Raw genomic sequence first — 24,461 nt, 5'->3', positions numbered from 1 at the left:
AAGGGAGGGAAGAAGGGAGGGGAGGGAGGGAGGAATAGGGAAGGGAGGGAGAGATCGAAGGAAGGACGGAATATGGAAGGGAGGGATGGCAGGAAGGGAAGGAAGGAATATGGAAGGGAGGGAGGGAATGAGGGAGGGAGAGAGGAAGGAAGGAAAAAGGGAGGGAAGGAAGGAAAGAATATGGATGGGAGGGAGGGAAGGAAGGAAGGAATATGGCAGGGAGGGAAGGAGGGAGGGGAGGAAGGAATATGGAAGGGAGAGAAGGAGGGAGGGGAGGGAGGGAGGGAGGAATATGGAAGGGAGGGAGAGAGGGAGGGAAGGAAGGAATATGGAAGGGAGAGAAGGAGAGAGGGAGGGAAGGAAGGAATATGGAAGAGAGGGAAGGAGGGAGGGAGGAATGAGGGAGGGAGGGGAGGAAGGAATATGGAAGGGAGGGGAGGAGGGAGGGAAGGAAGGAATATGGAAGGGAGACGAGGGGGGAGGGGAGGGGAGGGAGAGAAGGAGGGAAGGGAGGGAGGAATATGGGAGGGAGGGAGAGAAGGAAGGAAGGAAGTTCCTAAAATTGGATAAGACTTGAAAGCAGAAAGGAAGCCAATAAATAGGAGGGTTAGGCTTTCACCCACGGACTGCTAGATTGTAAGAAGTTTGGAGCCTGAAGGAAACCAATTATCCGGAAACAAAACTAGATGTGAGAGATTTATTTCTGTAATAAAGTGGTCTTTAGCTGTCCTCTGGTGGATGCACACAAGCTGCATGCAATAAACACCATTTTAAGAGGTGTTTTAAGGCTATTTATGAGCTGTTTTTCTCTGGTTTTTGGACGCAGTTAATGTCTCTGTATGATGCAAAAGACATTAAAAAAAAAATACTCATAGCCGTATCATTCCACACACACACCCCCAAAAAAAAAACAGCCCCCAAACCAACAACTATTAGGAAAGATGTTTCTTAGAATGAATTAAAAAATGATAACCCAAATATTACAGTTCTCTGTGATTCTTCAACAGGTATAAAGTTATACAAGAGGAACCAATAGAATTTTGTCTACTATTTGTATTTCTTGGAGACTCTTATTTTGACCACTTGGGAGAGACAACCTATTCTCCAAAGAATCTGGGTGGGACAAAGGGGTGGAGCTTCTCTTGATGGACCTTTCTTCTCCGATTGGTTGAAGACCATGGCTTAGGCACAAAGGTGTGAGCCACACTCATCCTACAAGCCAGGTTGGACAATTTGGGATGGTTTCGGGCAACGGACGGAGGCCCCCGTTCCTGGCTCGGATCTCGATCCTGAATCCCCCGGGTGCCGAAAACCATGTCATTCCTCCGAAATGCTCCACTTAAATCCCAAGGAGTTCTGCCATCTTGGGGGACTCAATCCAGCGATCGGTCTACAAGGATCTCATTCAGTTGCTCCAAAGTGTTTCTTTACTCACTTCAACCCAGTGGTGGGTTGCAGGCAGTAACCCCCGGTATGGGCGTAGCGGAGCCTGCCCGGAGCACCGGATACCGTTCCGGTATGGTGCTCCGGAGGGCCCGCCCGCCTGTTCGAGCTCCTTACTGGTCTTTTAAGTCTTTGGCGCTTCCGCGCACACGTGCGGTGCGTACAACACCTACGCGATGCTCCACTGAGCAGCGGGAGCCTCGTGGAGGCTCGTGGAGGCGCTAAGATGCATACACACGCTGTGTGCATCTATGTGGACGACGCCAGGCCTGTTCCAACCGTACTGGTTGGAACGGGATCCAGAACCCACCACTGGCTTTATCCCAAATGAAGTCTAAGGGGGAATTCAGTTTTGAAAACAACCACTTAATTGAAGGCGGCTGCTGGGCAGCCTTCACAACGGAATCTGTGATCGTGAAGTCTGCCAATATTGCATCCATTACCGCCTCGTCCAAAGAATCTGAAGGCAAGACCAGAAGCAATGGATGGATATTCACCAAGGAGAGAAGCAACCTGGAATTAAGGAGAAACTTTCTAGCAGATTAACCAGTGGAACAGAAGTTGCCTTCAGAAGTTGTGGGTGCTCCACAGTGGTGGCTTACGACCGGTACGCCCCGGTATGGGCATACCGGTGCCTGCCGGGAGTACCGGGTACTGTTCCGGTACGGTGCTCTGGAGGGCCCACCCACCCGCTCGCGCTCTTTACCGGTATTTGAGTTCTTCAGGGCTTCCACGCAGAGCATACGGCACCTGCGCAATGCTCCGCCGAGCAACTGGAACGTCGCGTAGGCATCACGAAGCACAGCAGGCGGTAAGTATGCACTCTGAGCACGTTTATGTGGTGGATGCCGGGCCCCGTTGCACCATACCAGTTGCAATGAGATCCGGAACCCACCACTGGTGCTCCACCACTGGACAGTCATTTGTCTTGAATAATATAGGGTCACCTGATTGAGCAGGGGGTTGGGCTAGAAGACCTCCAAAGTCCCTTCCAACTCTGTTTTTTTGTTAATTTATTATAACCCATCTATCCAGTCTCCTAGACCAGGGGTCGGCAACCTTAAACACTCAAAGAGCCACAAAGGTCCTAACCGGAAGCTCCCCGTTCAATTCTGGAGCCGACCGGAAATCCAGTTTCCCCACCATAGAGTCTCCTCCTAGCGTGGCATCCTTTTTCTTCTGCCGATTGGAATTCCCGCTCCCCCACCATAGAGTCTCCTCCTAGCATGGCATCCTTTTTCTTCTGCCGTTTGGAATTCCCGTTCCCCCCACCATAGAGTCTCCTCCTAGCATGGCATCCTTTTTCTTCTGCCGATTGGAATTCCCGTTCCCCCACCATAGAGTCTCCTCCTAGCATGGTGTCCTTTTTCTTCTACCGTTTGGAATTCCCGTTCCCCCCACCATAGAGTCTCCTCCTAGCATGGCGTCCTTTTTCTTCTGCCGTTTGGAATTCCCGTTCCCCCCACCATAGAGTCTCCTCCTAGCATGGCATCCTTTTTCTTCTGCCGATTGGAATTCCCGTTCCCCCACCATAGAGTCTCCTCCTAGCATGGCATCCTTTTTCTTCTGCCGATTGGAATTCCCGTTCCCCCACCATAGAGTCTCCTCCTAGCATGGTGTCCTTTTTCTTCTACCGTTTGGAATTCCCGTTCCCCCCACCATAGAGTCTCCTCCTAGCATGGCGTCCTTTTTCTTCTGCCGTTTGGAATTCCCGTTCCCCCACCATAGAGTCTCCTCCTAGCATGGCATCCTTTTTCTTCTGCCGATTGGAATTCCCGTTCGCCCACCATAGTCTCCTTCTAGCACAGCATCCTTTTTCTTCTGCCTATTGGAATTCCTGTTCGCCCACCATAGTGTCTCCTCCTAGCGCGGTGTCCTTTTTCCTCTACCTGTCCTAACCGAAAGCCCTCTCAATTGTGGAGCCGAGCGGTGAACAGGGAGCCACAGCAGAGGGATGAAAAAGCCACATGCGGCTCCAGAGCCACGGGTTGCCGACCCCTCCCCTAGAACAACAAGAACAGGAGTGGCTTTCCTTTTTGCTACAGGTGGCTCTCGACTTACAACCAACGTTCACTTCATGACCATTCAAAGGTTGTGAAAAAAGTAACCTGTGGCCGGTTTTCTTACTTTACAACCATTGCACGGTTAGTTAATCAAAATTCGGATGCTAGGCACGTGTTTATGACCGTTGTAGTGTCCCAAGTTCACGTGACACACACACACACCCATTCGTGACCTTCTGACAAGCAAAGTCAATGGGGAAGCCAGATTCACTTAAGAACCGGGTTCCTAACATCACGGCTGCAATGATTCACTTAAGAACGGTGACAAGAAAGTTTGTCAAATGGAAGAAATGTCCTCCTGGGTTCAGTTCCGAGTGGGGAAAAAGACACTGGATTCATGGAAGTTGCTTGGAAACAAGGTTTATGGATGAGGGAGAGGACCACACGGTTTGAGATCCTGGGGGGAAAAAAGGGAAGAGGTGTTGGGGGTGCCTGGGTTTTATGCTCTCTGTTCGGCTTTGAATTTGAGCTTGTGTTCTGATTGGTTGTCAGATTCCCATGAGGCCATGCAGCGGCAACTCTGCAGGTTGTCTTTTGAGTCCCAGGCTTGGTTGACTCTTGCTGGGTGATGAAGGGGGTAGATCGTTGTTATGTAGAATAGACTGGCTCAGGCCTTAATGGCCCATTGACAAAGGTGGTGTGTGTGTGTGTGAGAGAGAGTGAGTTTCTGCCTCCCTTTTAGTGGAAAATATTCTGCCCTTTTAATATTTCCTAAAATATTTCATTTTCCTAGGGGAGGGGTGGGTGCCAACTTCCTAGAGAGCAAAAGTCATTTCACAACTGTCTTGCTGAGCAACAGAAATTTGGGGCTCAATTGTGGTCGTACGTAGAGGGGGGCTACCTGTAGTATCTTTTTTTTAGGCTTTTGAAGTATTGGAAGTTAGCACCCACCCCTCTCCTAGAAAAATGAAATCTCCTGGGAAATATTGAAAAGACAGAATATTTCCCTGGATCAGAAATAGAGAAACATGTTTTTAAGGCAGGAAACAGACTCACTCTTAATAGCCCCCACCTTTGTCAATGGGCCATTAAAAGGCTTGAGTTGGTCTATTCTACATAACAAAGATCTCCCCCTTTCAGCTCCAGGGTGATGAGATTAAAGCATGATAGTATTAGCCCTTTACCCATCTCTCCACAGGGCACCTGGGAAGAAGCAATGCTCAACCAAACTTGGACTCAAAGCCTAGAGAGTTGCCCCTGCATGGCCCCCTGGGAGTCTGACAACCAATCAGAATACAAGCTCAGGTTCAAAGCCCAGAGAGGGCATAAAACCAGGGACTTTCAGCATCTCTGTCTTTTCTTTTCTTCTTCACCCAACACCCGGAAGCATGGGGTCCCCCTTTTTCCCCAGGACCTCAAACCATGCGGTCCTGTGCACCATTAAAACCATCTTTCCAAGCAGCCTCCATCTTTCCAGTGTCTTTTTCCCCACAGATGGACATTTCTTCCAACGGAAGGATGCTTGAAAATCCCAGGTGTCCCTTCTTGAAGTGAAAAAAATCCCCATTCATGATTCCTTCCTTCTTTCTTCTTAAGACTCGGCTCAAAGTTGCTCGTCCTTTTGGTTGGAAGAAGAGTTTAGATCGAAGTCCAGCAGGGTAGGATCTAACACATTAGTCATGCTTCGGTCTAGCGATCCATCAAGATAGTATCAGATTTTAATTGCTAGGCCTTAGGACATACACAGAGAGAGAGAGACAGCAGAAGCAACCTGCTGTGAAGGCCAGGCCCATCTGCCAGAAGGCGCAATGACACTCAACAATTCTCATCCCCAGAAGAGACAGACGGGAATGCTGTTGTCAAGGAGAAAGTCGGGTCACTTTGCTAAGTAGAGGAAAATGTTAGGTTTTATTCAAAGGAAGGTTAGGAGCCCAGAGAGAGAGAGAGGCTTGGCACAGAACATAGGACCAACTATGGTAGCAGCTTCGGGAGAGAGACAAGGCAGGCGTTGGAGAAGTCCAGGAAATAGAAGCAGAAATCTTTTGCTTTAGAAAAGTTTCTACCTAGTTCTGTGGAAAAGGTCAGAGGTACTAGGCAAGAATTGGTTCTGTCTTTGATTGTGTGTGTGTGTGTGTGTGTGTGTGTGTGTGTGTGAGAGAGAGAGAGAGAGAGAGAGAGAGAGAGAGAGAGAGAAAGAGAGAGAAATGATAATGATGACAGATAGATTAGATAGATGATGATAGATACGTAGATACATGGATACAAGATATAGATAGATAGATAGATAGATAGATAGATAGATAGATAGATAGATAGATAGATAGATAGATGATAGATAGATAGATAGATAGATAGATGATAGATAGATAGATAGATAGATAGATAGATAGATAGATAGATAGATAGATGATAGATAGGATGGATGGATGGATGGATGGATTCGGACATACAGACGATAGATAGATAGATAGATAGATAGATAGATAGATAGATAGATAGATAGATAGATAGATAGATAGATATGGATGGATTCAAACATACAGACGATAGATAGATAGATAGATAGATAGATAGATAGATAGATAGATAGATGGATTCAAACATACAGACGATAGATAGATAGATAGATAGATGATAGACAGACAGACAGACAGACAGACAGACAGACAGACGGATGGATTCAAACATACAGACGATAGAGATAGACAGATAGATGGATGGATGGATGGATTTGGACATACAGACAATATAGATAGATGGATGGATGGATGGATAGATTCAAACATACAGACGATAGGTAGGTAGGTAGGTAGGTAGGTAGGTAGGTAGGTAGGTAGGTAGGTAGGTAGGTAGGTAGGTAGGTAGATGGATGGATTCAGATAGACAGATGATGGATAGATAGACAGACAGAGACAGACGATAGAGAGATGATGAGAGAACCTATAGCTAGATAATGATAGCTAGATAGATGGTCAGATGATCGGACAGACAGAGATGATTGATAGATAGATGTTCCCCCTTTCATTTTGCCCCACAACCAATAAAACTTTAGGGTGGCAATAGCATAACATTTCAAGAGACAGACCTACCTACGGATAGTTCTCAACTTACAAGCATCAAACATAGGGACTGTTACCACGGCGCTGGGGGAAAAAGTAACTCATGGCCAGTTTCCACACTTACGATCACCCCAGCAGCCTGATGGTCATGTGATCAATGAACTGATGGTCATGTGATCAAAATTCAGGTACTTGCCAACTGGCACATATTTGTGACAACTGTACTGTCCCGGTGTCATGCGATAGTCCTTTGCAACCTTCCCTGGCGGAGTCGGACAAGCAAAGTCAATGGGGAAAAGACAGATTCACTTAATGACCGCATGAGTCACTTAACAACTGAAGTGATTCAGAATTTGTGTTGAATACGCATTTACATTGTTAAGAACTACCATTAAACCAATGAAAGCACTGGAAGCTATTTCTAACGAATGCATAGTCAACATTTTTGGAGTTGAGTCAATTATTATAATTTGATTTGTTCAGTCTCTATTTGAAGAGAATATGCTACACAGTATAGCTAAAATACATCTACTTCTGGACCACTAAGCGTGTTTTAATAAGTTATAGTTTAGCTTTCTGCAGCTGGATTGGAAACATCTGTTCAGCATTGTCCATCACGTTATTGACATAGTACAAGTGCTTGGAAATTTTTTTTTTCTTTGTGTCTATCATTACTCTGGTTAGTATTTATATTTGTATATATTTTAAAAAAAGAAAAATTCTGTGGTTGCAAGATGAACTGCACTAGGTAACTGCATTGGTTTAAAAGAAATATATATTTGTTTAGGTAACTATGCTATTGGTTTCATGTATTTTATTATTGGAGTGTTTATTATTGTGCTGACAAAAATTAAATAAACTTCTATTAAAGTATAAAAAGACAACTGAAGTGACTCACTCAACTGGGGCATAGAGGTCATAAAATGGGGCACAATTGCTGCCTTGCTCAGCAGCTGAAATTTTGAGGTCAACTGTAGTCGTGATTTGAGGATTATCTATACTAAGAGACACAGGTGATTTATAAAATATGTAGAGAAAAAAAAATTAAGTAGGGTGTTACCTAATAACATTTCTAATAAGTAGCCTCTCTTACAAAATGGAAGTTATTCTATTTTTTAACTCTCCATGCAGGTTTAAGAACATTTGAGTTTTCTCTGCTTTCTTGGCCTCTTCTTCCGAACCAGAAAACTGATTTTGAAAACCTTCGTGTGACACGTTTTATGCTGAATTATTTAGAATTCCTTCAGGATGCTTTTATTGATACGGGGCAGAAAGAGGTTGGGATTTATTTTTCTGATTAATACACGCTTTAGCCTGGATTATACCTTCATTAGTTTCCAGTTTACCACAAAGTAACTGTGTAAGTTGAATATATTAAAATGCTTCATTTATTATGAAGCAGATAGATGGATGTTTTGGGGGACGTGTCACAGCTTTGCCTAACGTTTAAAATAGCTTTCCTTTTGGTGCAAACTTCATTCGTTCCTTCCAATGTAAGTTTCTTGAAGCAATCCAGGCAAAAGTGACCCAAACAACTTAGATTTCAACCACGTCAGTAAAAGGCCCAATATCCACATTCATCTATCATGGTTATTCTAACCTCCCTCTTTATCTGTGCTATCTGCAGGTTGCAAAGGATGTGCTTATGATCCAATGCAGAATATAAAACTACCTGTCCATTCTTGGATTCTTTCTAAATAGAAAAAAACTCAAAATTCTTCACGGGAAATTTACACCAGTCTCATGCTAATTTTAGTGCCATTCTCTTTTCTCAGTAACATTTTTTAGTTACTTCACCAACCTGTACAGGGCCGATAGGACCATAGTTTTGATAAAGATATTGCAATACATAGCAATTTTTCCCATACTTCCTTATTAAAGAGAACTTACCTTTCCTACAAATATTACTGGCTTTAAAAGGTAAAGGTTCCCCTCGCATATATGTGCTGGTCGTACCCGACCCGAGGGGGCAGTGCTCGTCTCTGTTTCAAAGCCGAAGAGCCAGCGCTGTCCGAAGACGTCTCTGCGGTCATGTGGCTGGCATATTTAAACACCAAAAGCGCACGGGATGCTGTTATCTTCCCACCAAAGGTGGTTCCTATTTTTCTACTTGCATTTTTACAAGCTTTCGAACCGCTAGGTTGGTAGAAGCTGGGACAAGTAATGGGCGTTCACTCCGTTACGCGGCACACGGGATTCAAACCACCGATCTTTCTGATCGACAAGTTTAGCGTCTTAGCCACTGCTTAGCCCTCCCCAAAATGTCTATCATTTCACATCATTCCATGAGTGAATTAGGTAAAGCAGGGGTGTCCAAACTTGGGAACTTTAAGACTTGTGGACTTCAACTCTGGCTGGGGAATTCTGGGAGTTGAAGTCCACAAGTCTTAAAGTTCCCAAGTTTGGACACCCTTGAGGTAAAGCTAGAAAAAGTGTGACCAGAGAGAGTGAATGGCTTCGGCTACTCACAATTTTATTTTTTACCACATTAACTGTTGGCCTTCTTCAAACAAAGTACTTGAGAATCTTTCATAATCCTTAAGTGATCTGTACCCAAAACCTTGTATATTGCAGTCTCCAAGTTACAACAGTTCATTTAGTGACCGTTCAAAGTTAAAACGGACACTGGATTTATTCACACTTATGACTGTTGTAGCATCCCCAGGGTCATGTGATCAAAACTTAATCCTAGAGACAAACATTTTGGTAAACCTAATGTATGCACCCATTACTCATCGCAATAAAAGTAACGGTTCCCCTCACACGTGTGCTTGTCGTTCCCGACTCTAGGGGGGCGGTGCTCATCTCCGTTTCAAAGCCGAAGAGCCAGCGCTGTCTGAAGACGTCTCCGTGGTCATGTGGCCGGCATGACTAAACGCCAAAGGCGCACAAAACGCTCTTAACTTCCCACCAAAGGTGGCTCCTATTTTTCCACTTGCATTTTTTACGTGCTTTCGCACTTGTAGGTTGCCAGAAACTGGGACAAGTCATGGGAGCTCACTCCGTTACACGGCGCTAGGGATTCGAACCGCCAAACAGCTGACTGTTCTGATCGACAAGCTCAGCGTCTTAGCCACTGCGTCCCTCTCATAGCAATAGCGATACTTGCATACCGCTTCACAGCCCTCTTCTCTAAGCAGTTTACAGTCAGCATATTCACCCCCAACAATTTGGGTCCTCATTTTACTCACCTCAGAAGGAAGGCAAGAGTCAACCTTGAGCCGGTGAGACTCGAACGCCTGGCCGTTGGCGGAATTACTTTGCAAATACAACATTCTAACCATTACGTCACCACGGCTCATTTCGTGTGGCAACATAAAATTGTACTTCCTGGCACGAAGTCCAGGAAACCACAGTAGTAGCCCCTACATCCCACCAGGTTTAGGTTTCGAAGGCTGAAGCCCATTCTAAAAACAGGGCTGGTGCTTTGCTGCTAATTCTGTAGGTCAAGATAGTGGGCAGCCGTTATAAAAAAAATAGTTTAATCACCCTTTTTTGCTTTGTGCAATCCAGAATATGCAAATCTCGCCGTAAGGAAAAAGCTGCTAATGCTTCATGCTTGAATTAAGAGCAGGGATTCCCCAACCGTGGTGACTTTTAAGATTTGTGGATTTGAACTTCCTACAATTCCCAAAGCCAGCCATGCTGGCTGAGAAATTCTGGGAGTTAAAAGTGCCCGTCTTTTTTTTTAAAAAATCACCAAGACCCCCTACTATGGAGATATACAGGTAGTCCTCGACTTGCAACCTCATTTGGGGTTCCAACATTTCCGCTGCTAAGGGAGATACTTGTTAAAAGTGAATTTTGCACCATTTTACGACCTTTCGTGCCACAGCTGTTAAGGGAATCGCCGCAGCTGTTAAGTGTGAAATGCTGCTGTTAAGTGAATCTGACTTCCCCGTTGGTTTTGATTAAGTCACAAAAGCTGATCACGTGACACTCCCCCCCCACCCCGGACACTGGAACCGTCATAAATGCGACTCAGTTGCCAAGCATTCAAATTTTGATCACGTGACTATGGGAGAAATACTCCAAACAGCCATTAAGTGTGGAAAACGGTTATAAGCCACTTTTCCAGTGCCGTTGCAATTTGAACAGTCACTAAATGAACTGTTGAGGACCACCTGTACTGGTAGTCCTTGACTTATGACCTCAATGAGCCCAATGTTTCTGTTGCTAAGTGAGACATGGGTTAAATGAGCTTTGCCCCATTTTACCTTTTGGTTAAGTTAATCACTGCAAGCTGTTAAATTAGCAAGGAAATCTGACTTCTCTACTGATTTTGCTTGTCAGAAGATCACAAAAGGGGATCAACTTGATCCCAGGACCCTGCCACCACCATAAACATCAGTTGACAAGGGTCTGAATTTTGATCGCCTGACCACGGAAATGGGCATAAGGGTGAAAAACAGCTGTAAGTGCCGTTGTAACTATTAACGGTCACTAAACATTACAATACCAATACAATAGTAGAGTTGGAAGGGACCTTGGAGGTCTTCTAGTCCAATCCCCTGCCTAGGCAGGAAACCCTATACCGTTTCAGACAAATTGGGGCTTTTACAACTTCTGGAAGCAAGTTGATCCACTGATTAATTGTTCTGTCAGGAAATTTCTCCTCAGTTCTAGGTTGCTTCTCTCCTTGATTAGTTTCCACCCATTGCTTCTTGTTCTACCCTCAGGTGCCTTGGAGAATAGCTTGACTCCCTCTTCTTTGTGGCAACCCCTGAGATATTGGAGGACTGCTATCATGTCTCCCCTAGTCCTTCTTTGCGTTCAACTAGACATACCCAGTTCCTGCAACCATTCTTCATTTGTTTTAGCCTCCAGTCCTCTAATCATCTTTGTTGCTCTTCTCTGCATTCTTTCTAGAGTCTTCCAAACTGTTTTAAGTTGAGGACTACCTGCGTGAAGTCCTAATCTGCCGTTTAGGATGGGAATACTTAATGCCCTTCAGTTTTAAGGACAAGAGTCGGCCTGCCAGAAGCCAGTCTAGAAAGTAGCAGGGCGATGGCTATTCAAGACTCAGACAAAAAACCCTGTGAAAATTTCAATTAAAACACCGTTAGACCGATCGTTGCGATTTGATATCCCCCCCCCCCCGCGAAACACAATTTGGGAGACAACGCTATAGGCTTCAAAGCTTGCAAGGAACCTGTCGAAAGACTTTATTTTCACGTCCCATCAAAATTATCCATGGCTGCCACGTAAATCATAAGCACCGTAGAACTTCTAAAATCCCTCCATCCTATGTTGCCTTTTTTCCTCGTCCTCGTGTCATTTCTTCAGGCCTATTCTTTCTCACATTACCTGCCCTTTCCCCCCACCAAAAGTAGCACACCTTCGGTTTCAAAAGGCTTCCAACAACATGTCAAATTGTTCCGTCTCGAGCAACTCAAACTTGGGGCAAGCGCCGAGCCCCCTCCCTCATTTTTTTTGGGGGGGGGGCAGGCTGGGTGATACGAGACGCCGCCGTTTTCTCTCTCCCAAAATCCCTGCCCCGATCAGGCAGGGGGCATTGCGACATCACCCACACGTCACCTTGGTTTAGCAATGTTCTTTTTTTTATTTTTTTATTTATTATTATTATTATTATTTCCAGTTTACGGTGAAAAGATGCTTTTTGTTTTTTTGAATCTTCAATTAAATACTCCGTAAAGAAAAAAAAAACGAAAAAGGAGGGGGAAAAAAAGAGAGGAGGAAAAAAAAATATTTACAAATTCACGTGACCGGTAATTGTATCCTTTTTGTGGTTTTTTTTGTTTGTTTTTGTTTTAAGTTTGTTTGTTTGTCGGTGGTTTCGTTGTAGTTTGCTTTTTTGTTTTCCTTTTTCGTTGACAAGCGCAGCTCCGTTTAACTATCCCAAGTGCAGGCGAAGCGGGTCGCAGCCGCCCCCTGATCCGTCCGCTTGGGAGGCGGGCACGAGGCAGGACGGTGAGGGTGCGAAGGGGTGAGGTTGCCCCCCCTCCCCGAAGGCCAAGGCAGCCGCGGTGAGCTTGTGGCGGGGAGGAGGGTCAGGGAAGCTCAGAGCCGCCCTCACCTCTTGGCCAATCAAACGCTGGCAACTCCCAAAGCAGCACAGGTGAAGGTTTGAAATGATTTCTGTTGCGCTTGCAAAACTGTTTTCCAAAGATCTCCGTTCTGGATTGCGGGATGGGTGGGTGGTTTTTAACGTTAATTCCAGGCGGTGATTTCCCTCCCCCCCCTCCCAAAAAAAAAGTGGGCGATGATCTGAGAGGATCGAGGGAAGAGCCATTTGTGGACAGTTTAAAGAGTTCTATTCTCCAACCTCAAAAAGATTTAATAAGTCTATATTTATATTTTATATATATATTTATATAATCTCTATATTTCAGCCATAAAGTGGAGAGGGAGGGGTGGGGGTGGGGAGGAGCAGGAGAGGAGAGAGGGAGAGATGGCAGGAGCGTAGGCATTGGGTTGGCTACCCACCCCCTTCCATCACAGACATGTGTTTCGAGGTGCTTTTGCACCAGCAGAATTGGGGGGGGGGGGTTGCCCCCGCTCATGAAAATCATTCAGGCGCCCGGGCTCGCGCCCGGACGGGGTGGGGGGCTGAGCGGAGCGCCCACAGCAACACCTACCTCCTTGAGCATCAATTTATTATCGTCAGACACAAACCAATACAGGCTGTTAAAACGAAAACAAAACAAAAAATAAGGAGAGAAAAAAAAAAATTCCCAACCAAAAAAGAAAAAAGAAAAAAAAAGGGAAAGAAAGAAAAAAAAAAAAAGAAGTCTTGTGAGGCCAGGCAGGAGAAAAGTTGGCAGGTCATCCCTGCGTCTCGTTCCCCACGCCAGCGCCCAAGGGAGTCCAGGCTCCGAGGAGGGGCCAGAGCAGTGGGGCAGGTTCGGTCTGCCCCCGCCACCCTCCCCTCTCGTGGGCGGCTCAATTGTTGTTGTCGGATTCGTCCTCAGCTTCACGCAACCAAGTGTAAAAGGCTGTGACCGACTTGAGGGCGACGCCTTTCCCTTGCTGCTCGGCTGGGTCCTTGCTCGACTCCCACTTGTAGAAGGCGTCCTCTTTAATGACGTCCTCATCGTACAAGGCATCGAAGAACATTCGGAGGAGATCTGGAAGCAAGGAGAGGACAGGGTCAAGCTTGGGAGGCCCTTTGGCCGCTGAGCCCCCATATACCGGTAAGTCCTCGACTTAACGACCATGGTTGAGCCCAACGTGCCTGTGGCTAAGTGAGTGTTGCCCCATTTTACCGCCATTGTTAAGGGAATTGCGGCAGTTGTTCACGTTAGTACAGGGAGTCCTCAACATATAACCCCCAACAATTCCCCAAAATAAGACCTCCCCGGATAATAAGCCCAATTGGGCTTTTGAGTACATGCGCTAAAATAAGCCCTCCCTGAAAATATTGCAACACAGCAGCAGCCAGGAGGTGACCACGCTTGCCACATCCTGCACCCCAAAAATAATAAGACCTCCTCGAAAATAAGGCCAAGCACTTATTTTGGTGGTGGAAAGAAAATAAGACCCTGTCTTATTTTCAGGGAAAACACGGTAGACATTGGTTAAGTGAGTTTCGCCCCATTTTGCAACCTTGGTCTTTCTTGCCACGTTTGTTAAGTGAATCACTGCGGGTGTTAAAATTAGGAACATGGTTGATAAAGTGAATCTTGCTAAGAAAGATGATTGTTAAGTGAGTTTTGCCCCATTTCACCATCTTTCTTGCCACAGTTGTTAAGTGAATCACTGCAATTAAGTTAGCAACACAGTTGTTAAGTGAATCTGACTTCCCCATTGACTTTGTCAGAGGGTCACAAGATGGGATCACATTTATGATGCTGCAACCGTCATAAATGCGAGTCAGTTGCCAACAAGGGTGGGTGGCTGCCAATTTTACTACCGGTTTGCAACCCGTGTGTGTGCACTTTTCAGCATAAATTGTTTTTCGTGCATGTGCAGGGGGCATGGTGGGAAGGCATTAACTTGTGGATGGGGGCACGTGAGTGCATGCGATAGTGCGCGCCCATGTGGTGAAAAGATTCGGCATCACTGTTCTAGGAAACTTCTTTTTGTTTTTATTCGCATAACCCTTTAATATCCACAAATCTACAGTGCCGCTTAGAACCGGTTCCAGCTCCCTCCCACCGCCCATCCGCACATCATCAAGATGAAGAGTGAGAGGAGGAATTCTGGGAGTTGAAGCCCACAAGTCTTAAAGCTGTCAAGTTTGAACACCCCTGTTTTTTTTTCTAAAGGGTTAGGGGTGCAAGGGTCTTGTAACTTGACAGCTTTAAGACTTGCGTGCTGTAAATTCCAGAGTTCCTGAGCCAACATGACTGGAGGAGGAATTCTGGGAGTTGAAGTCCACAAGTCTTAAAGCTGTCAAGTTTGAACACCCCTGGTGGTTTTTTCCTAAAGGATTAGGGGTGCAAGGGTCTTGTAACTTGACAGCTTTAAGACTTGCGTGCTTCAAATGCCAGAGTTTCTGAGCCAACATTTTGGTTGCTAAGCATCAAGACACTCCCACCCGGTCACATGGCTGGCAAGCCACTCCCCAAAAAGCAGGCCACACCTACAGAAGAGGTTCTAAAAAAAATTGAAACCCAACACTGCTTTAAGGATTTGGCAGCTGGCAATCAGTGTGTGAACATTTGAGAAACAGAAATAGAAATCAACTGTGCAATGGCCACTTTCGAGGGCTGTCCCTCCAAGGCTTTGGAGGATGGCATATAAACCTGGGGCTCAGGTAACATACACCTGATGTTGACTGTTAAGAGGCCCAATGGGAATTGGCACTGTTTGTGGGTTTTATTCCTTGCCAGGGAAACAGTGACTGTCAAACATTGTTAGTGCCTATCATTTAGCACTCCATTCCCAGAGAAATGGAAACAATGAGTGACCGTTCAAAGTTACAAAAGGTACTGAAAAAAAGTGACTTATGACCACTTTTCACACTTACGACCATTGCAGCATCCCCCAGGTCATGCGATCAACGTTCCGATGCTTGGCCACTGACTCATATTTATGACGGTTGCAAAGTTCCAGGGGGCATGTTCTCACAAGCAAAGCCAAGGGGGAAGCCAGGTTCGCTTAACAATTGTGTCACTAACTTTTACTTTACTTTACTTTTATTTAGATTTTTATACCACCCCCTCTCCCCAAAGGGACTCGGGGCGGTGTACAGTCAACTAACGTTAAGAAGTGCAGTGATTCACTTAATGACTGTGGGACGAGCGGTCCCAAAACGCAGCAAAAATGCACAACCTCTCTTGTTTAGCAACAGAAATTATGGACTCAGTTGTGGCTGTGAAGCAGAGGACAGCCTGTTATTATTTTTAACCTTATCAAAATTGCAAAATGCAGGAGGAAAAAGGCCAGCATTGAACAGCCCATTGATAATAAAGTTTGAAAATATATATATATATACCGTATTTTTCGGAGTATAAGACGTTCCAAAGTATAAGATGCACATAGGTTTTGGGGAGGAAAACGAGAGAAAAAAAAACTGCCTCTGCCTCCCAGCAATTTGCCTCCTTGCAGCAAACAGCCCGTTTCAGTTTCAGCACAGCCTGATTAGCACAAGCAACTGATTGTCGATTGTTCAGCTGTTTCAGGCTGCAGGGACTGCCATTGCCTATTACCGCCTCTGCGCGCCCCCTTTTCCGCCCGTTCTGGGCAACGGGGATCAGAATGGGCAGAAAACGGGGCATACGGAGGAGAAAAATGGGATGTGGAGGCCGAAAAGGGGGCACATAGAGGCGGCAATGGGCAATGGGAATCCCTGCAGCCTGAAACAGCTGATGGTCGGGAGGCTGATCCAACTGACAATCAGCTGCTTGTGCTAATCAGGCTCTGAAACAGGATGTTTGCTCTTTGCTGCAAGGAGACAAAAGCCAAAGGATGGGGGAGGAGCTACCTTCAGTGTATAAGATGCACCCAAATTATCACCCTCTTATATTCCAAAAAATGCGGTATATTCTAATCTTCCTATCTTTTTTGAAAACCTTCTGCCAGAACATCTTCAAAATTCAGCCTTAAGGCCCGATAATTTCAGACTACTTTCTGTCACGCTGATCAAAGGATGCTTCTCTATGTCTGTAATTTCCCCCCTTCCATTATAATCAGGCACATGTACCAAAAATATCAAAATCCTGCTATCGGAATACAAGATCAAGTGGAAGAGCACAGCTGGTCCCTAGGGCATCTAAGACCAATTTATCCCTCTTCTGATGCTTTCTGTTCTGCTTCAGGCAGGGTCCTGATTTGCTAATCTAAGGAGGACGGGGTTTAGGAAAAAAAAGTGGAAACTTAGTATTTTGGAAAGGCGCTGTCAAGTTTCCAAGTGATGAAACCCATTCAAAGAAGAAATGTGCAAAGTGCATCTTCGAAAACAAATTCTTAAGGTGGGGGGAGGAAAGAAGGTCACCTAGCCAAAACAATCCTCACTTATCTATTCGCTCCCCCTCCCCACCTTAAGTATGTGGCGAGCCCGAAACCACCCCCCACCCCCACTTATATAGTAAAGAAATAAACGAGTAGAATAGAGAGCTACCATATTTTTCAGACTATACGATGCACCGGTGTACAAGATGCACCAAGATTTAGAGGAGGTAAGTAAGGAAAAAAAAGGTTTTGTCCTCCCCGGCCCCCAGGAGCACTCTGCAGGCTTCAGCAGGGCTGGGGGGGAAGGCAAAAATGCAGTTTTTGCAAAAAAAAATGGGCCGTTATTTGCAGAAACGGGGGGCGTTTTTGCCTTCCCCCAGCCCAGCTGAAGCCTGCAGAGTGCTCCTGGGGGAAGGCAAAAACGCCTCCATTTTTGTGAAAAACATCCCGTTTTTCGCAAAATTGGGATGCAGGGCGGGGCTTCAGGAGGCTAAAAATGGCTGTATTCGGTGTATAAGACGCACCAACATTTCCATGCTCTTTTTGGAGGGGGGGGGAGAAAGGTGCATCTTATACTGCGAAAAATATGGTAAATAAAATAGCTACACATATTTCAAATTCGTGCTCGACGGGCATATGGGCTTGGGATGGTTTGAAAAGTCCAGTATCACAGCACTGGGCGAATTTCCCCCCCCCCCTTTCCATTTGATCTTCATCTAAGCAACTAATGATTTCAGAGATCTAGTGGATTTTAGTAAAAGGTCAGGTAATCTCTGACTTACAACAGTTTGTTTAGGGATCGTTTGAAGTTTTAATGGCGCTGAAAGAAAAATGACTCACGACTTTCCCCACAATCATGTCATCGAAATTAAAATGCTTGTCAGCTGGTTCAGATTGAGGACCTTTGTGTCCCAAGGACCATGTGATCATTTTTTGTGACCTCCTGACGAGAAAAGTCAATGAGGAAGACAGATTCACTTAACAACCGGGTTACTAAGGCAATAACGGCAGCGATTGGGTGAAAAAGTTTGGCAAGAAAGGTCGTAAAATGGGGCAAAACTCACTTAACAGCTGTCTCAATTAGAAACAGATGTGTTGGACTCAATTGGAGTCAAGGACTATCTGAACAACATATCCAAAAAAGGGGGCCAGATCGTAAGGGCATCAGGCGACTCAGAATTTTATTTTGACCTGACTTGTCCTTTAGTCCTGAAGATGGTTTTTTTGTTTCTTTGAAAACGTTTTGCCTCTCATCCAAGAAGCTTCTTCAGTTCAGAACTGAAGAAGCTTCTTGGATGAGAAGTGAAATGTTTTTAAAGAAAAAAAAAACAACGCAAGAAAGTCCAGTTGCCTTTTGGGGAAAGGACCCTTTGGGACAGAGAATGACCTGGGTAATTGTGAACCTCCAAAGACGCCTGTCCTTTACGATTCAAAGTCCAATTCTCACAAGACAGAAACAAGCATGCTGAGTGAGTAAAGCTTACGCCGTTTCCCAGAAAATAAGAGTCGGGTGGAAAATACCGTATTTTTCAGACTATAAGACGCACCGGAGTATAAGACGCACCATGATTTTGAAGAAGTAAATTTTTAAAAAAGGTTTCTGCATTCTGCAGGTCTCCCAAACCCTCTGCACGCCTCATTTTTTTGAAAAAAAAAGGGGGGTGGGTGAGTGGGGATGGGGGTGAGGCATGCAGAGCTTTGGGAGGCTTTTAGAGTGCTCCTGGGGGCTGGGACAAAAACGAGCAAAAAACAGCCTGTTTTTTGCAAAAAAAGGGGGGGCATGTAGAGGCTTTGGGAGGCTTGTAGGGTGCTCCTGGGGGTGGGGGGAAACGAGCAAAAACGGTCCAATTTTTGCTCGTTTTTGCCCTCCCCAGCCTCCAGGAGCACTTTGCAAGCCTCCCAAATCCTCTGCACCTCCATTTTTGCAAAGGGGGTGGAGTTTCAGGAGGCCAAAAATGCTGTATTCGGTGTATAAGACGCACCCAGATTTTCACCCTCTTTTGGTGCGTCTTATACTCCGGAAAATATGGTAAGACCTAATATGAATTTCTCAGGATACTTGTAATATATGCCCTACCCCTAAAATAAGCCTCAGTTAAGGTTATCAGCTAGACGAACACATTCAGTACCGTATTTCTCCGAAAATAAGTCCTAACGTGTCTTTTGGAGCAAAAATTAATATAAGACCCAGTCTTATTTTCAGGGAAATGAATTTCCGGTTTTCTACTCAGGATGAGTTCTGCTCGGTTTCTACATTTTTGGATGGGGGAATTCATGCCACTGACTTCCTGTCCTTCCCTCCCTCCTTGTCCCGGTTAGGATCATTTTGTGGAACGGAGAAGACACTTACTCGCTGGCTGGTCCAGCTTCACCACTAGGGCTTGTAAAGCATAAAGGGCCTGGAGCTCCTTATCTTCATCGCTCAAGTATTTCTGCAGCAGCTTGGCTCGGTTCTTAATCACAAGATTGTCCATCCGGAAAGGATTCTCGACTGTAGCTGAGGAAGAAAGGAGAGGGGGAAAATGAACAAATGGACAGGGGACAGCTTTCTGCGTAGCCCCAAGGACGATGCTAGCAACTTTCACAACCCCTTCCCCATGGCCCTCCCTCTGCTTCCATAATAGGATCCTGGGAGTGTCGGGGGGGGGGGGGGGGGTTGTCTCATTCCCAAACATGCCTGCTATGACAACAGTCTATTCTAACTCTGGACCAGTCCCTATCAAACACGACTCGATTCGGTGAAAGATTAAACTTGGCCAGGGTTTGCACTGTCCTCTCCACCTCTCACACTGTGGGGAATCACCAGCTATGCTGGCTGGAGAATTCTGGGAGTTAAAGTCCACAAGTCTTAAAGTTGCCAAGTTGGAAGACCTCTGTTTTAAGTTGTTCCAAAGGTGCTTTTTCTCTGCCCCCCCCCCCCACCCTCCCCTGAATGGCAACCACACTTTCTTGTTTTTTTCTCTATGAAAACGTTTTGCTTCCCATCCAGTTCTAACTGAGATTAGAACGGAAGAAGCTTCTTGGATGAGAAGCGAAACCTTTTCAAAGGAAAAAAAAAAGTCCAGTTGATATTTGGAGGGGGAGATGCACCTTTGGGACACCCATCGCCTGGATGGTTGAGAATCTCCATAGCTCTCTCTTCCTTAAAGTGGAGCCCATCGATGTGAGTGACGTTGAGTTGGCCACACTCACACGGTCACATGACCGCTGAGCCACGCCTACCCAGCTGGTCATTAGGAACAGACAACCGGTTGTTAAATTATTTGAATCCCACCACTGCCCCCACCCCACCCGCCCATTGATAACAGTAAAGGCTTACAGACTACGGCGGAATGGCACACTGACATCATCAGGGCCCTGATAAACATAATGGAGGAGACCTGTTGTTCACTCAGGTTTACCTGGCAGGAGAGGAAAAAAAGGCTCAAAATCAGTGGTCAGTGTTAGGAATGCAAGCTAACAGTTGGGTCGGCAGTATATAAACTAGGATGGTAGTACTGTAGTTTTAAGTACTGCTGTAAAATGTGATTGGTTGCTGTTACCTCAAGCAGCCATAAGAGGGAGCCAGAATGACTGTTAGCTCTCTGTTTGTTAGATGCTGATCGGTGGATGTATCGTGAGGTACTGTGTTTTTGCTACTGTTAGCTGCTTTGTGTGCTGAACTGACTGAACCATGTATGACTTGGACTGTTTGATGAACTCTGAACACCTCTATTTTCCACATAAGTAAAATACTATCACTTTTACTATTCGGTGTCCCTGTATGCTGGTTTGTGCGTGTTCTTTCACACCACTCTCATTACGCTTCTCTGCACACTCGCTCTCCTAACGGGGAGCTTGCTTACCTAACAGTTCCATTGTTATAAATACAGTCAGAAATACAGACATAGTCCTCAACTTATAGCAGTTCATTTAAGGATCGTTTGATGTTAAAATGGCACTGAAAAAGTGACCGTTTCTCAAGAGTTATGACCGTTCCAGCATCCCCATGGACACTCGATCAAAATTCAGACGCTTGTCAACTGACTCATACTTATGACGGTTGCAGTTACAGCCTTGTGACCAAGCAAAGGAAAACAGTTTCACTTAACAGCCGGGTTACTAATCTAACAACTGCAGTGATTCACTTAACCATGGTGGTAAGAAAGGACGTAAAATGGGGCAAAGCTCGCTCAACGAATGTTGGGCTCAGTTATAGTTGTACGTTGAGGACTACCTGCATAATGTCATGTTACAGCCTGGTCGGTTCTTAAAGAGACGGAAGGAACGAGGAAGACTGCCATGCTATCTCTCAGCAAACTGGCAGAATTGGCTAAGGCAGTGTTTCTCAAACCTCGGCAACTTTTTAAGACGTGTGGACTTCAGTTCCCAGGATTCCTCAGCCAGCAGAGCATAACATTCTGGGAGTTGAAGTCCACATGCCTTAAAGTTGCCAAGATTGAGATACGTTGGTCTAGGAACGCAATAGTAAAGGTAAAGTTTCCCCTCACATGTGCGCTAGTCGTTGCCGACTCTAGGGGGGGTGGTACTCATCTCCGTTTCAAAGCCGAAGCGCCAGCGCTGTCCGAAAACGTCTCTGTGGTCATGTGGCCAGCATGACTCAACGCCAAAGGTGCACAGAATGCTTTTACCTTCCCACCAAAGGTGGTCCCTATTTTTCTACTTGCATTTTTACATGCTTTTAAACTTCTAGGTTGGCAGAAGCTGGGACAAGTCACGGGAGCTCACTCCGTTACGCGGCACTAGGGATTCGAACTGCCGACCTTTCTGATGGACAAGCTCAGCGTCTTAGCCACTGAGTCACCACGTCCCTCTCAGGAATACAATACATTGAGATAAACTGGCCTAAGAAAATAATACATTGATGGTCTGTTCAACCGCTTCCATCCTATGCCCAGAGGCTGCTGGTTTTTTGCACTGGGCTAACCCTGCACCCTGCAGGGCTAATTTATGGGAAAGCACTCCTCCTTCCTATTGAAGTGCAATCCCTCAAAAATTGTCAGGGACTCTCACTCCTTTTGTGTTTAGGTCAACGCTGACCCGTTACCACATGGCCAGCACTTGCATCCTGCCTCCCCCATGGAAAAATATAATTTTTTATTGGCCAAGTGTGATGGTCTCCCGTGCATAGGCTCTCAGAGTACACACCAACAGAGTGATGGGTCATAGATCACAATCATAGTTACAGTCATTACTCGTAAGGTGCAAACAAGTGACAGATCATAAGATACTAATAGGAGAAGGAAACAGGAGAAGAGGAGGAGGAGAATAGCAATAAGGCCTACTACAAGCTCCTGTTGCAGGCCTCCAAAGGATTCCTCACCTCAATCCAATCATATATTCTTTGGTTATCGGCATTTTCTTTTAATAGCTTATCTAATTGTTTGCAGAGTTCTTCAGAGGTCAGCTCCTTCCGACTAGGGGCATCCGAACTGTCGCCCATGGTATATTCGACTTTCTGGAAACAGAAAAAACAGGGGAGCAGATCTGGTTAGGACAGGGGTGGCAAACTCGATTTCATTGAGAGCCGCATCAGGATTGTGTCTGACCTTGGGGGCCGGGGGGGGGCATGGCCAGCTCGATATCACTCGTGTCGGAGGTGCCTGTGGTGGCCCGAGCTCTCTGCCAGAGAAAACGGGCTCCACAACTCCATTTTTGGCTGCAACCAACGGCCTCCTGCAACCCCTGCCAGCAAAAATGGATCTTGAGAGGGCCGTGTTTTCACTGGCAGAGGCACCATGCCAGGCCGGTCCTTCGTTATTTTCATGGCCGCCTGAATCTGAGTACCCCATGGACCTGATCTGGCCCCTAGCCTTGAGCCCAGGGTTAGGATAACAGGTGACAGGCACCACTGGATGTCTATAGCAGTGGTGGGTTGCAGGCGGTACACCCTGGAACGGACGTACCAGAGCCTGCCCGGAGCACCGGATACGGTTCCGGTACGGTGTTCCGGAGGGCCCACCCGCCTGCCCTCCTTACCTGTCCTTTAAGCCTTTGGCGCTTCCGCGCACAGCACGTACGGCGCCTGCGTGACGCTCCGCCGAGCAGCTGGAGCGTCGTGGAGGCTTGCGGAGGCATTGCAGGCAGGTACGTTACATGCGCACGCCACAAGCATTTGCACATCGCCATGTGGGCGATGCCGGGCCCGTTCCGACTGTACCGGTTGGAACGGGATCCAGAAACCACCACTGGTCTATAGGTTGTCCCAAAGGTGCTTTTTGAAGAGGCAATTAGACTTTCTGGTTGTTGCTGCTGTTTTTTGGAAGACGTTGCGCTTCTCATCCAGTCAGAGCTGAAGGAGCTTCTTGGATGAGAAGTGAAAGATCTTCAAAGAAAAACCAGAAAGTTCAGTTGCCTCTTGAAAAAGCACTTTTGGGGCTTTTCATAGGTATTGTTTTGTTCTCTGCTTGCTTGCTGGTCTGTAATTTCAATTTTTTAAAAACTTATGTATTATTAATTTGTTTTTAGCTTTTTCCTTCTCTGTGATTTGCATGGTTATGAGGTGCACGCCCTGATTGTCTCGAGTTGAGGGGTTCTTGCCGGCAGACCGGGCTAACCAGCGCGCCCGCCAAACTCGTAAACATTACAGACCGAAATAAATAACGGAAAGAATTCAATACCTGTGACTGCTAAGAAAATCCAAAGGAGAAAGTTACAGGAGGAGATGTGACTACGTCCCTTTAGGCAGACTGAATTGAAAAACTGATGGGACGAGAGAAAAAGGGAATTGTGGCCAAGTTTATTCAATTCAGTCTCTAGGCAACCAGACCAAAATTAACCCATTCCTTTGGATTCTCTAAGCAGCGCACTGGAGAATTGCAGAGTGCAAAAACTTTTTTTCCCCTTTTGGAAAGCTCTTTAACTGATTGATGAGAATTAGAACGATCAAGTGCTGTGCCAGCAGAAACACCTCCCTATGTACGTATTTCTCTCTCTCTATCCCTTTACCTACCAACCTACCTACTCTCTCTCTTTCTCTCCCTATCTACTGTATTTCTCTCTCTCTATCCCTCTATCCCTACGTACCTACCCACACAAACACTCTCTCCCTACCTATCTACTGTCTTTCTCTCTCCCCCTCCCTTTATCTACCTACCTACCTAACTACTACACTCTCTCTCCCTATCTACTGTATTTCTCTCTCTCTCTCTATTTCTCTCTCTCTATCCCTCTACCTACTTACCTATGCTCTCTCTCTCTCTCCCTACCTACCTACGGTATTTCTCTCTCTATTTCTCTCTCTCTCTCCCTTTATCTACCTACCTACCTAACTACTCTCTCTCTCTCCCTACCTATCTACTGTATTTCTCTCTCTCTTTCTATTTCTCTCTCTCTCTATCCCTCTACCTACTTACCTATACTCTCTCTCCGCCTACCTACCTACAGTATTTCTCTCTCTCCCCCTTTATCTACCTACCTACCTAACTACTCTCTCTCTCCCTACCTATCTAATGTATTTCTCTCTTTGTATTTCTCTCTCTATCCCTCTATCTACCTACACACCCTCTCTTTCTCTCTCTTTCTCTCTCTCTCTATCCCTTATCTACCTACCTACCTACTCTCTCTCTCCCTACCTACCCACTGTATTTCTCTGTATTTC

At 45.9% G+C, this 24,461-nt stretch overlaps 1 protein-coding gene across 17 annotated transcripts in view; it reads right to left on the bottom strand.

Annotated features, from left to right (window-relative positions):
- Positions 1-12,122: 12,122 nt before the first annotated feature.
- Positions 12,123-24,461, bottom strand: part of EIF4G1 (eukaryotic translation initiation factor 4 gamma 1) — a 160,139-nt gene continuing 147,800 nt past the window's right edge. For all 17 annotated transcript variants that reach the window (XM_081953613.1, XM_081953600.1, XM_081953614.1 and 14 more), the window contains 4 exons: positions 22,185-22,319; positions 20,181-20,262; positions 19,212-19,358; positions 12,123-13,593 (listed from right to left, as the gene is read on the bottom strand). In XM_081953613.1, coding sequence (XP_081809739.1) covers positions 13,409-13,593; positions 19,212-19,358; positions 20,181-20,262; positions 22,185-22,319 — 549 coding nt within the window. In that variant the 3' untranslated portion in view covers positions 12,123-13,408. The remainder of the gene's footprint in view (positions 13,594-19,211; positions 19,359-20,180; positions 20,263-22,184; positions 22,320-24,461) is intronic.

The sequence above is a fragment of the Natrix helvetica genome (assembly GCF_964273705.1).
Source record: "Natrix helvetica genome assembly, chromosome: 5".
Lineage (NCBI taxonomy): Eukaryota > Metazoa > Chordata > Lepidosauria > Squamata > Natricidae > Natrix > Natrix helvetica.
This window is presented reverse-complemented; position numbering and strand designations above follow the sequence as displayed.